The following is an 11,677-nucleotide window of genomic DNA, read 5'->3' as shown; positions in this document are numbered from 1 at the left end:
TCCAAAAGTCCATCAGTATGGAGTTTCTTCATGCGCTTTACACCGATATGACCTAAACGGCAGTGCCACAAATATGTTGCACTATCATTATCAACTCTGCATCTTTTGGTTTCAACATTATGAATATGTTACTACTATCGAGATTCAACAAGAATAGACCACTCTTCAAGGGTGCATGACCATAAAAGATATTACTCATATAAATAGAACAACCATTATTCTCTGATTTAAATGAATAACCGTCTCGCATCAAACAAGATCCAGATATAATGTTCATGCTTAACGCTGGCACCAAATAACAATTATTTAGGTCTAATATTAATCCCGAAGGTAGATGTAGAGGTAGCGTGCCGACTGTGATCACATTGACTTTGCAACCGTTTCCCACGCGCATCGTCACCTCGTCCTTAGCCAATCTTCGCTTAATCCGTAGTCCCTGTTTCGAGTTGCAAATATTAGCAACAGAACCAGTATCAAATACCCAGGTGCTACTGCGAGAATTAGTAAGGTACACATCAATAACATGTATATCACATATACCTTTGTTCACCTTGCCATCCTTCTTATCCGCCAAATACTTGGGGCAGTTCCACTTCCAGTGACCAGTCTGCTTGCAGTAGAAGCACTTAGTTTTAGGCTTAGGTCCGGGTTTGGGTTTCTTCTCTTGAGTAGCAACTTGCTTGTCGTTCTTTTTGAAGTTTCCCTTCTTCTTCCCTTTGCCCTTTTTCTTGAAACTAGTGGTCTTGTTGACCATCAACACTTGATGCTCCTTCTTGATTTCTACCTCCGCAGCTTTCAGCATTGCGAAGAGCTCGGGAATAGTCTTATTCATCCCTTGCATATTATAGTTCATCACGAAGCTCTTGTAGCTTGGTGGCAGTGATTGGAGAATTCTGTCAATGACGCAATCATCTGGAAGATTAACTCCCAATTGAATCAAGTGATTATTATACCCAGACATTTTGAGTATATGCTCACTGACAGAACTGTTCTCCTCCATCTTGCAGCTATAGAACTTATTGGAGACTTCGTATCTCTCAATTCGGGCATTTGCTTGAAATATTAACTTCAACTCCTGGAACATCTCATATGCTCCATGACATTCAAAACGTCATTGAAGTCCCGATTCTAACCGTAAAGCATGGCACACTGAACTATTGAGTAGTCATCAGCTTTGCTCTGCCAGACGTTCATAACATCCGGCGTTGCTCCTGCAGCAGGCCTGGCACCCAGCGGTGCTTCCAGGACGTAATTCTTCTGTGTAGCAATGAGGATAATCCTCAAGTTACGGACCCAGTCCATGTAATTGCTACCATCATCTTTCAACTTTGCTTTCTCAAGGAACGCATTAAAATTCAAAGGAACAACAGCACGAGCCATCTATCTACAAACAAGCATAAACAAGCAAGATACTTATCAGGTACTAAGTTTCATGATAAATTTAAGTTCAGTTAATTTTACTTAAAGAACTCCCACTTAGATAGACATCCCTCTAATCCTCTAAGTGATTACGTGATCCAAATCAACTAAACCATGTCCGATCATCACGTGAGATGGAGTAGTTTCGTTGGTGAACATCATTATGTTGATCATATCTACTATATGATTCACGCTCGACCTTTCGGTCTCCGTGCTCCGAGGCCATATCTGTATATGCTTGGCTCGTCAAGTATAACCTGAGTATTCCGCGTGTGCAACTGTCTTGCACCCGTTGTATTTGAACGTAGAGCCTATCACACCCGATCATCACGTGGTGTCTCAGCATGAAGAACTTTCGCAACGGTGCATACCCAGGGAGAACACTTCTTGATAATTTAGTGAGAGATCATCTTATAATGCTACCGTCAATCAAAGCAAGATAAGATGCATAAAAGATAAACATCACATGCAATCGATATAAGTGATATGATATGGCCATCATCATCTTGTGCTTGTGATCTCCATCTCCGAAGCACCGTTGTGATCACCATCGTCACCGGTGCGACACCTTGATCTCCATCGTAGCATTGTTGTCGTCTCGCCAAGCTTGTGCTTCCACGACTATCGCTACCGTTTAGTGATAAAGTAAAGCATTACAGCGCGATTGCATTGCATACAATAAAGCGACAACCATATGGCTCCTGCCAGTTGCCGATAACTCGGTTACAAAACATGATCATCTCATACAATAAAATTTAGCATCATGTCTTGACCATATCACATCACAACATGCCCTGCAAAAACAAGTTAGACGTCCTCTACTTTGTTGTTGCAAGTTTTACGTGGCTGCTATGGGCTTAAGCAAGAACCAATCTTACCTACGCATCAAAACCACAACGATAGTTTGTCAAGTTGGTGATGTTTTAACCTTCGCAAGGACCGGGCGTAGCCACACTCGATTCAACTAAAGTTGGAGAAACTTCACCCGCAAGCCACCTCTGTGCAAAGCACGTCGGGAGAACCGGTCTCGCGTAAGTGTACACGTAATGTCGGTCTGGGCCGCTTCATCCAACAATACTGCCGAACCAAAGTATGACATGTTGGTAAGCAGTATGACTTATATCGCCCACAACTCACTTGTGTTCTACTCGTGCATATAACATCAACATATAAAACCTAGGCTCGGATGCCACTGTTGGGTTTCGTAGTAATTTCAAAATTTTCCTACGCTCACGCAAGATCATAGTGATGCATAGCAACGAGGGGAGAGTATGATCTATGTACCTTATAGATCGAAAACGGAAGCGTTTGGTTGATGTAGTCGTACGTCTCCACGGCCCGACCAATCAAGCACCGAAACTACGGCACCTCCGAGTTCTAGCACACGTTCAGCTCGATGACGATCCCCGGACTCCGATCCAGCAAAGTGTCGGGGAAGAGTTCCGTCAGCACGACGGCGTGGTGACGATCTTGATGTATTACTGCAGCAGGGCTTCGCCTAAACTCCGCTACAATATTATCGAGGACTATGTTGGAAGGGGGCGCCGCACACGGCTAAGAATAAGATCACGTGGATCAACTTGTGTGTTTCTGGGGTGCCCCTGCCTCCGTATATAAAGGACTAAAGGGGGGTGCGGCCGGCCTAGGAGAGGTGCGCCAGGAGAGTCCTACTCCCTCTGGGAGTAGGATTCCCCCCCCCCCCAATCCTAGTTGGAATAGGATTCGCGGAGGGGGGAAGAGAGAGAGGGTGGCCGGCCCCCTCTCCTTATCCTATTCGGACCAAGGGAGGGGAGGGGCGCGCAGCCCACTTTGGGTAGCCCCTTCTCTTTTCCACTAAGGCCCACTATGGCCCATCTAGCTCCCGGGGGGTTCCGGTAACCTCCCGGTACTCCGGTAAAATCCCGATTTCACCCGGAACACTTCCGATATCCAAATATAGGCTTCCAATATATCAATCTTTATGTCTCGACCATTTCAAGACTCCTCGTCATGTCCGTGATCTCATCCGAGACTCTGAACAAACTTCGGTACATCAAAATGCATAAACTCATAATATAACTGTCATCGTAACCTTAAGCGTGCGGACCCTACGGGTTCGAGAACAATGTAGACATGACCGAGACATGTCTCCGGTCAATAACCAATAGCGGAACCTGGATGCTCATATTGGCTCCTACATATTCTACGAAGATCTTTATCGGTCAGACCGCATAACAACATACGTTGTTCCCTTTGTCATCGGTATGTTACTTGCCCGAGATTCGATCGTCGGTATTCCAATACCTAGTTCAATCTCGTTACCGGCAAGTCTCTTTACTCGTTCTGTAATACATCATCCCGCAACTAACTCATTAGTTGCAATGCTTGCAAGGCTTAAGTGATGTGCATTACCGAGACGGCCCAGAGATACCTCTCCGACAATCGGAGTGACAAATCCTAATCTTGAAATACGCCAACCCAACATGTACCTTTGGAGACACCTGTAGAGCTCCTTTATAATCACCCAGTTACGCTGTGACATTTGGTATCACACAAAGTGTTCCTCCGGCAAACGGGAGTTGCATAATCTCATAGTCATAGGAACATGTATAAGTCATGAAGAAAGCAATAGCAACATACTAAAAGATCGGGTGCTAAGCTAATGGAATGGGTCATGTCAATCAAATCATTCACTTAATGATGTGATCCCGTTAATCAAATAACAACTCTTTGTTCATGGTTAGGAAACATAACCATCTTTGATTAACGAGCTAGTCAAGTAGAGGCATACTAGTGACACTTTGTTTGTCTATGTATTCACACATGTATTATGTTTCCGGTTAATACAATTCTAGCCTGAATAATAAACATTTATCATGATATAAGGAAATAAATAATAACTTTATTATTGCCTCTAGGGCATATTTCCTTCACAAACTATTGTCTGCCTTGCGCTCACCATTGTTCCCATGACCTGCCGGGTTATGCTGCTGTCCCTTGGTGTTGCCATTCTTCTTCCCTTTCCTCGGTTTGTCCTCTTCTGACTCAGGGTCTTTGGTATTATCTGAATCGGCATATTTAACCAAAGCGGCCATAAGCGTTGCCATATCATTGCAGTGACGTTTGAGCCTTCCTAACTTCTGTTTTAACAGTAGAAACCGGCAATTGCCCTCCAACGTTAACACTGCTGTGTCCGCATTGATGTGATCCGATGAATGCAGAATGGCTGAGACCCGCTTCACCCAATGGGTTGTAGACTCCCCGTCCTCTTGGACACAAGCGGCCAGGTCCACAATCGACATAGGCTGCTTACAAGTATACTTAAAATTCTTGATAAACCGGTGTTTTAACTCAGCCCATGATCCGACGGAGTTAACTGGTAAGCTCTTTAACCAAGTACGAGTTGTCCCCTCCAACATCATGGTGAAGTATTTAGCACACACCGCTTCATCCACATCCAACATCTCCATTGCCATCTCATAACTTTCGACCCATGACTCTGGTTGTAAATCGGCGATGTAATTGGGCACCTTACGAGGGCCCTTAAAATCCTTGGGCAGTCATAAATTGCGCAAAGCGGGGGTGAGACACGGCACCCCTAAGGAACTGAAGACCACACCTGGTTCCACCGAAGCGGTACGGTGAACCGGAGTAGGTTGACGAGCTGCATGCAGAGCTGCTAACTCGGCCTCTCGACGCGCACGACCGTGATCCACCACATCTTGCGCATTAGCACCTCCACCTGTCGGGTTGTGCCCTCGCGGCGAGTTACAGCGACGTGCACTGCTTGATACGGCTGGTTCATCCTCAACGTGTCTGCTGTAGCTCCGGCTCGGGCGGGGGGTGGAATGAATCCTCTCGCGACTATGCGAATAAGCCTGCTACTGGTTTAAAGCTGTTTGAAGGAACTCTCTGGCCCGTCGTGCCTCAATCGCAACTGGTGACTCGCCGTCGGTTGGGAGGGCTGCCAATCGTGAAGCGGCGGCCACAATATTGTCCAACGGGTTGGAGTAATGCCCCGGGGGTGTCGGAACATATTGCGGCACAATGTTGTTTTGACGAGGCGGGTCCATCGCGCGCGGCTGAACCGGTGCCCTTGTTCCCGGCGCCTCCGTCCGGTTTAACACTGGCTGGTTACTGGTTTCTGCTCCCGGCGTGTTGAAGAGATTTCTTGGCTCATAACCCGGCAGGAGGTGCGACCGGTATCTTCTTCTCATGACTTCATCTGAGGCATTCTGATCCAGCCTAAGCCGGTAGACCTGAGCTTCCAACTCAGCCCGTTCTGTAGCCATCCTAGCGTTCTCTACCGCTAGGTCCGCTTTAGCCTGAGTTATCTGATCTTTCACCTTTGCAATCTCCGCATTGTGCTGATCTCGGGTTGCTGCGTCCACCTCTGCGGCCATCAATGTTGCCAAAGCATCGAATAAATCAGATAGAACTTGAGCTGGAGGTGGCGCAGAGCCCCCTGCTCCCGCTGGTGTTTCTGTCGCTGAACCGGAGAGCATCGCCGCGGCGGTTGATGAGTGGTGCGCTGATTGTGTACCGGCCATGAAGATTGCGACCCGGTTTGGCAGATTGAGGGGGTCCGGAATACTGTTGCCATCGGTACCTCCGCTAATCTTGCCGTCCTGCAACTGATACAGCGATTCGGTCTCTCCAGTTGAAGACTCGTCATTAGAACAAACAACGGTTTCTCCATCAGATGCCGGCCCATCCTCATATTCCGCTCCATGGATGACACCTACGAAAACATGCCTTGCTGCGGGCTGAACCGGGGAAGGGCTTGCATGCTGAGACGTTTCGATGATGTCGGTGCAGATATCCGGCTCAGGGCCCGGTTCGCCGATCTTGTCGATGAAGAGGTGAATCCCACCAAAGGGGACCCGGTACCCGTATTCGATTGAACCGGCCTCGGGACCCCATCCGGCGTCGTCGATGTAGAGCTTGTCGCGACGACTCTTCGTCATCCGGCCCGCAGCGTATCCCCTGAGTCCATCAAAGCTGCCCTTCAAGAACTTGAAACCATCGTGCGACGGCCCCATGGTGGGCACCAACTGTCGTGGGTTTGTCACGGCAGATGTCCTCGTGAAAGGACTTAGTCGTGGAGCCATCGCTACGGGTTAGCTTAAAGGGGTTAGACCGGACAAGGGGACATGAGGGATTTTATACTAGTTCGGCCCCTTCAATGAAGGTAAAAGCCTACGTCTAGTTGTGATTGGTATTGCTAGGGTTTCAATGACTAGGGAGTGAATCCGCTTTGCCTGGTTCTCGAGTAGTTGTCTGTTGTCCCTAAACCACGGCCGGGTCGTCCCTTTATATACATAGGTTGACGTCCGCCAGTTTAAAGAGTCTCGAGGCCGAATCATAAACGTGTCTGGCTCAGTCTATATTCCTTTAACTTACAATACAAGTTACATGAAAGAGTCAGTTTACATCTACAGGCCTTAACCCGCCTATGGGCCTTGGGCCTTCGTAAAGCGCCACCATCATCATGTCTTCATGAGCTTCTATCTTCATGGAGCTAACCCGGCCACTCCTAGCCGGTTTACCTCCAGTAATCATATCCCCAACAGTCCACATATACTACCCATTTCATCGATACCAATGCATATGTAGTGTAGATTCTTGACTGCGAGTACTTTGGATGAGTACTCACGGTTGCTTTGCTCCCCCTTTTCCCCTTTCCTTTCTTCTCGGTTGTCGCAACCAGATGTTGGAGCCCAGGAGTCAGACGCCACCGTCGACGACGACTCATACTACACCGGAGGTGCCTACTACTACGTGCAGACCACCGATGACGACCAGGAGTAGTTTAGGAGGATCCCAGGCAGGAGGCCTACGCCTCTTTGGATCTATATCCCAGTTTGTGCTAGCCATCTTATGGCAACTTGTTTAACTTATGTTTGTACTCAGATATTGTTGCTTCCGCTGACTCGTCTATGATCGAGCACTTGTATTCGAGCCCTCGATGCCCCTGGCTTGTATCATGATGCTTGTATGACTTATTTTATTTTTAGAGTTGTGTTGTGATATCTTCCCATGAGTCCCTGATCTTGATCGTACACGTGTGCGTGTATGATTAGTGTACGATTGAATCGGGGGCGTCACATCCCCCCCCCCCTTCCTTTCTCTCCTGAGGAGGGAAAGGCAGGAGGGGCCACCCCTCCCCTTTCCTTACCCTAGGGTCGACCAGCCATGTAGAGGGGAGCACCAGTCCCCTAGTGGGCCGGTCTATAATACATCACCTCGTAACTAACTCCTTAGTCATTTTCTTGCAAGCTTATGATGTGTATTACCGAGAGGGCCCAGAGATACCTCTCCAATACTCGGAGTGACAAATCCTAATCTTGATCTATGCCAACTCAACAAACACCTTAGGAGATACCAGTAGAGCATCTTTATGATCACCCAGTTACGTTGTGACGTTTGACAGCACACATATTATTCCTCCAATATCCGGGAGTTGCTTAATCTCATAGTCGAATAAATATGTATTTGCCATCAAGAAAGCAATAGCAATAAACTGTACGATCAATATGCTAAGCTAACAGATGGGTCTTGTCCATCACATCATTCTCCTAATGATGTGATCCCGTTATCAAATGACAACGCATGTCTATTGTTAGGAAACCTTAACCATCTTTGATCAACGAGCTAGTCTAGTAGAGGCTCACTAGGGACACGGTATTTGTTTATATATCCACACATGTATTTAAGTTTCCGGTCAATACAATTCTAGCATGAATAATAAACCTTTGTCATGATTAAGGAAATATAATAATAACCATTTTATTATTGCCTCTAGGGCATATTTCCATCAGGAGCAATATAGGAAAAGGTAGAAAAATACACCATAACCAAGTGTGCCAGACTAGAAAAGAACTATGTTAAGATGCTCGTAGGATTGATAAGGTAATAGAGATGGAAAAGGAGACAACATCTTTAGTCAAGGGAAGCATCAATGGACGGGATACAGGTAAACCAGTGTTACCCTGCTCCTTCGGTAGTATGTTCTATTACGATTTTCGTGATATTGGCTCTTCTATCAATGCTATACCTTACACCATTTGCATGAAAACACAAGATGATACCTATTCTAGTAAACTCCAACTGACCGAGATGACCAGTAAATTAGGGCGCGGGACATTCGGAACACACCATGCAGTGTTCTTCCCGGCGTTCATGTCATCCTTCGCACTTTGTCTACCCTATTAATCTTATTGTTATTAAACCTGAGAATGGTTATTAAAAAACCGGGTGAAACGGTTCGGTTCTTACTTTGGATTTGATTGGTTCAGGTTTTATTGGGCTGAATCCTTTTTGGTTAGGTTTTGGTTTGGGTATGTGAAGAAACCAATTTGGATATAGTTGGTTATGAGCTTAAACAATTTGGTTATTAACGGCTATAAACTATGAGTCCAAACCGGTTTCTGGGCATTGATTATGTGCGATAAGCAAGGACGCATCGACAACGAGTGTCTTTGATCCGCGTACATACTGCCATGCACTATGTAATTCTGTATTATGGGGAAACACCACATGCAAATCGAATGTGTTTGTTTGTGCTTTAGCTAAGCAATTGGTTTTAATACACTTGACAGTGAGCTTTTCAGTCGTGGGCATTGTCTTTTTGACTCTTGCTGTGTGTTGACCGTATCTCAATGATAAATTTGTTCCCAAACTGTTGTAGATGCACTTATGCCTTTTCTATGTCATTTACTTCTTAACATGTCGATTTGTGCAATCATATATACATTGAAGCAAACCCATAGTTATGTATTGGGTTTAAACCCACGGTTATGTATATTAGGTTTAAATTGGTTTGGGTGGAAAAAATAGAGGGCCTGGTTTTGGTTGGGTTGAAAATGGCATTAAACGGATATGGTTCAAGTGTGGTTTTGAGAGATACATGTACGGGTATGGTTCAAGTATGGTTTAAGTATGAAACCATTCTCAGATTTAATTGCTATGGATATATCTGAAGATGACTTTTGTCCAATTATATTTCAGAGATCATTCTTAATACTGTAGGTGCAAAGATCGACTGCAAGAAGAAAGAAGTCTCTCTTCAATTTGGAGAGGAGACTTCTCTAAGTTCAGAAATCATCCTTACTATAATATAATAAAGACAAAAACACTGAGAAGAAAACTATAGTACAGTTCGGGGATATTCAAGTTGGCTCTTAGGTCTATATACTCCCGCTTATTACGACCGTTGGGCAGTGCAAAGATTCCCACGCATTTGCATTCTCCTTTGTATTTCAGATTGTGTTAGTTTTAAGATTAACATGGCCCACTTCTGTTCATCATTCAAAACATGATTTTATTTTTCAAAAATCGAAAAAATGAATGAACACCACCGTTGCATGGAAATTTTAGCAGATAAAGTTGAGAAAGAAAACATTTGTGCCTACTCATCTCATCTGGATTTGGTGGATAGAAGTTACCTACATTGAGCTAGCATCAGATTTTCCATACCTCGAAGACATGGATATGTGGACCACGGGAGCCGGGGGGAGATGCCACGTAGGATAGCGATCAGAGAACGCAGGGGACGCCACGTAGCACAGTCGAAGATACCACGATCCTACGTGGCCCAATGGCTCGTGCGCATGCGGATATTGCAGCCAATGGCCGGCGGCATTTGGATATCCCCATCCCGCTCCGTCTCCGGCCGCTCGTGCTCTTATTAGCAGCCTCAGATTCCCTTGTCCTCTCAGAGCGCACGCCTGTTCTTCTTCTTGTTGTTGTCTCACCGCAGCAAGGAGCAGCCAGCATCGAGGGAGCAACAATGGCGATGGCGTCGTCGAGCGGGCTGAGGAGCTGCAGCGCCGTGGGCGTGCCGAGCCTGCTGGCGCCTTCGTCCAGGTCCGGCCGCTCCGGGCTGCCGTTCTGCGCCTACGCCACCACCTCCGGCCGCGTCACCATGTCCGCCGAGTGGTTCCCCGGCCAGCCCCGCCCCGCCCACCTCGATGGCTCCTCGCCAGGGTGACTAAGCAGCTAGCTAGCTAGTAGCCGATCAAGCAGTGATCAAGCAATCGGCATCAATCTGACTGGCAATTTCTTCTCCGTGCAGAGACTTCGGGTTCGACCCCCTGGGCCTCGCCACCGTGCCGGAGAACTTCGAGCGGTTCAAGGAGTCCGAGATCTACCACTGCCGCTGGGCCATGCTCTGTGTGGTACGTCCTCCTCCTCCTCCTCCTCTGCACCACAGCAGCCATCGTTGAGTTGTTCGCTGGTAGTAATAACATGGGTTGTGGCATGGACGACATGCAGCCTGGGGTGCTGGTGCCGGAGGCGCTGGGGCTGGGCAACTGGGTGAAGGCGCAGGAGTGGGCGGCGCTCCCCGACGGGCAGGCGACGTACCTGGGCAACCCGGTGCCGTGGGGCAACCTGCCGACCATCCTGGCGATCGAGTTCCTGGCCATCGCCTTCGCGGAGCAGCAGCGCACCATGGAGAAGGACCCGGAGAAGAAGAAGTACCCCGGCGGCGCCTTCGACCCGCTCGGCTTCTCCAAGGACCCCGCCAAGTTCGAGGAGCTCAAGCTCAAGGAGATCAAGAACGGTACGTCCCACTCCCACCATACACCCCGTTGTTGAATGAAAAATCATGGGAGAACGAACTGACGCGTTCGTACGTGGGGGGGTGCATTGCAGGGCGGCTGGCGATGCTGGCGTTCGTGGGGTTCTGCGTGCAGCAGTCGGCGTACCCCGGCACCGGCCCGCTGGAGAACCTGGCCACGCACCTCGCGGACCCGTGGCACAACAACATCGGCGACATCGTCATCCCCAGAAATATCTACGGCCCTTGAGCGGAGCCGACCGGGCTGAGAGGAGATCGAGGAGCTGGAGCGCATGGTTTTCAACTTTTCATTCATGTTTCTGAATCGATAGATTGGTTGATTGCCTTGCCACGCTGGCTCTGCGCGCGTACGTCCGTGCGTGCAGGAATTGTACAACAACGTCGGCTCTCCGGCCGGCAACCTTTGTAATGTGTAAAGCTTAACTAGCGGCCACTGTTGTGAATGCATCCATATGATCTGTATAAACTCTTTGCATGATGATGGTGTGGAGGAAGTTGCCTCTGACAATCTCTGTTATTTGTACGGGACAGTTATCGCGTGATCAAGTTAACATTTCATTGAGCTTTTTTTAAAAAAAAATTAGAAGCAGCACTATGTATTCATTGAACAAATTTGGTACACAAAATACATACGTAGACACCCTTACAGGAAAACAGAGAGACATAAGACCTTAAGATTTGCACAAAGGATCCCAA

General features: G+C 47.4%; 1 protein-coding gene across 1 annotated transcript; it reads left to right on the top strand.

The window, feature by feature from the left end:
* The first annotated feature begins 9,982 nt into the window (after positions 1-9,982).
* On the top strand, positions 9,983-11,459 carry LHCA1 (chlorophyll a-b binding protein 6). The gene is made up of 4 exons (XM_048684690.2): positions 9,983-10,386; positions 10,475-10,577; positions 10,675-10,963; positions 11,056-11,459. The coding sequence occupies exons 1-4, from the start codon at positions 9,998-10,000 to the stop codon at positions 11,208-11,210; spliced, it is 936 nt and encodes a 311-aa protein (XP_048540647.2). The 5' UTR covers positions 9,983-9,997; the 3' UTR covers positions 11,211-11,459.
* Positions 11,460-11,677: the final 218 nt, after the last annotated feature.

The sequence above is a fragment of the Triticum urartu genome, chromosome 7A (assembly GCF_056163025.1).
Source record: "Triticum urartu cultivar PI428250 chromosome 7A, HENAU_Tu73, whole genome shotgun sequence".
Classification (NCBI taxonomy): Eukaryota; Viridiplantae; Streptophyta; class Magnoliopsida; order Poales; family Poaceae; genus Triticum; species Triticum urartu.
This window is presented reverse-complemented; position numbering and strand designations above follow the sequence as displayed.

Bases quoted from the DNA above. Each gene is read 5' to 3' on its own strand.
- LHCA1 (XM_048684690.2), top strand. From the start codon at position 9,998: ATGGCTCGTGCGCATGCGGATATTGCAGCCAATGGCCGGCGGCATTTG. The intron at 10,387-10,474 runs GTGACTAAGCAG...TTCTCCGTGCAG, and splicing joins CTCGATGGCTCCTCGCCAGG to AGACTTCGGGTTCGACCCCC. The intron at 10,964-11,055 runs GTACGTCCCACT...GGTGCATTGCAG, and splicing joins GCTCAAGGAGATCAAGAACG to GGCGGCTGGCGATGCTGGCG.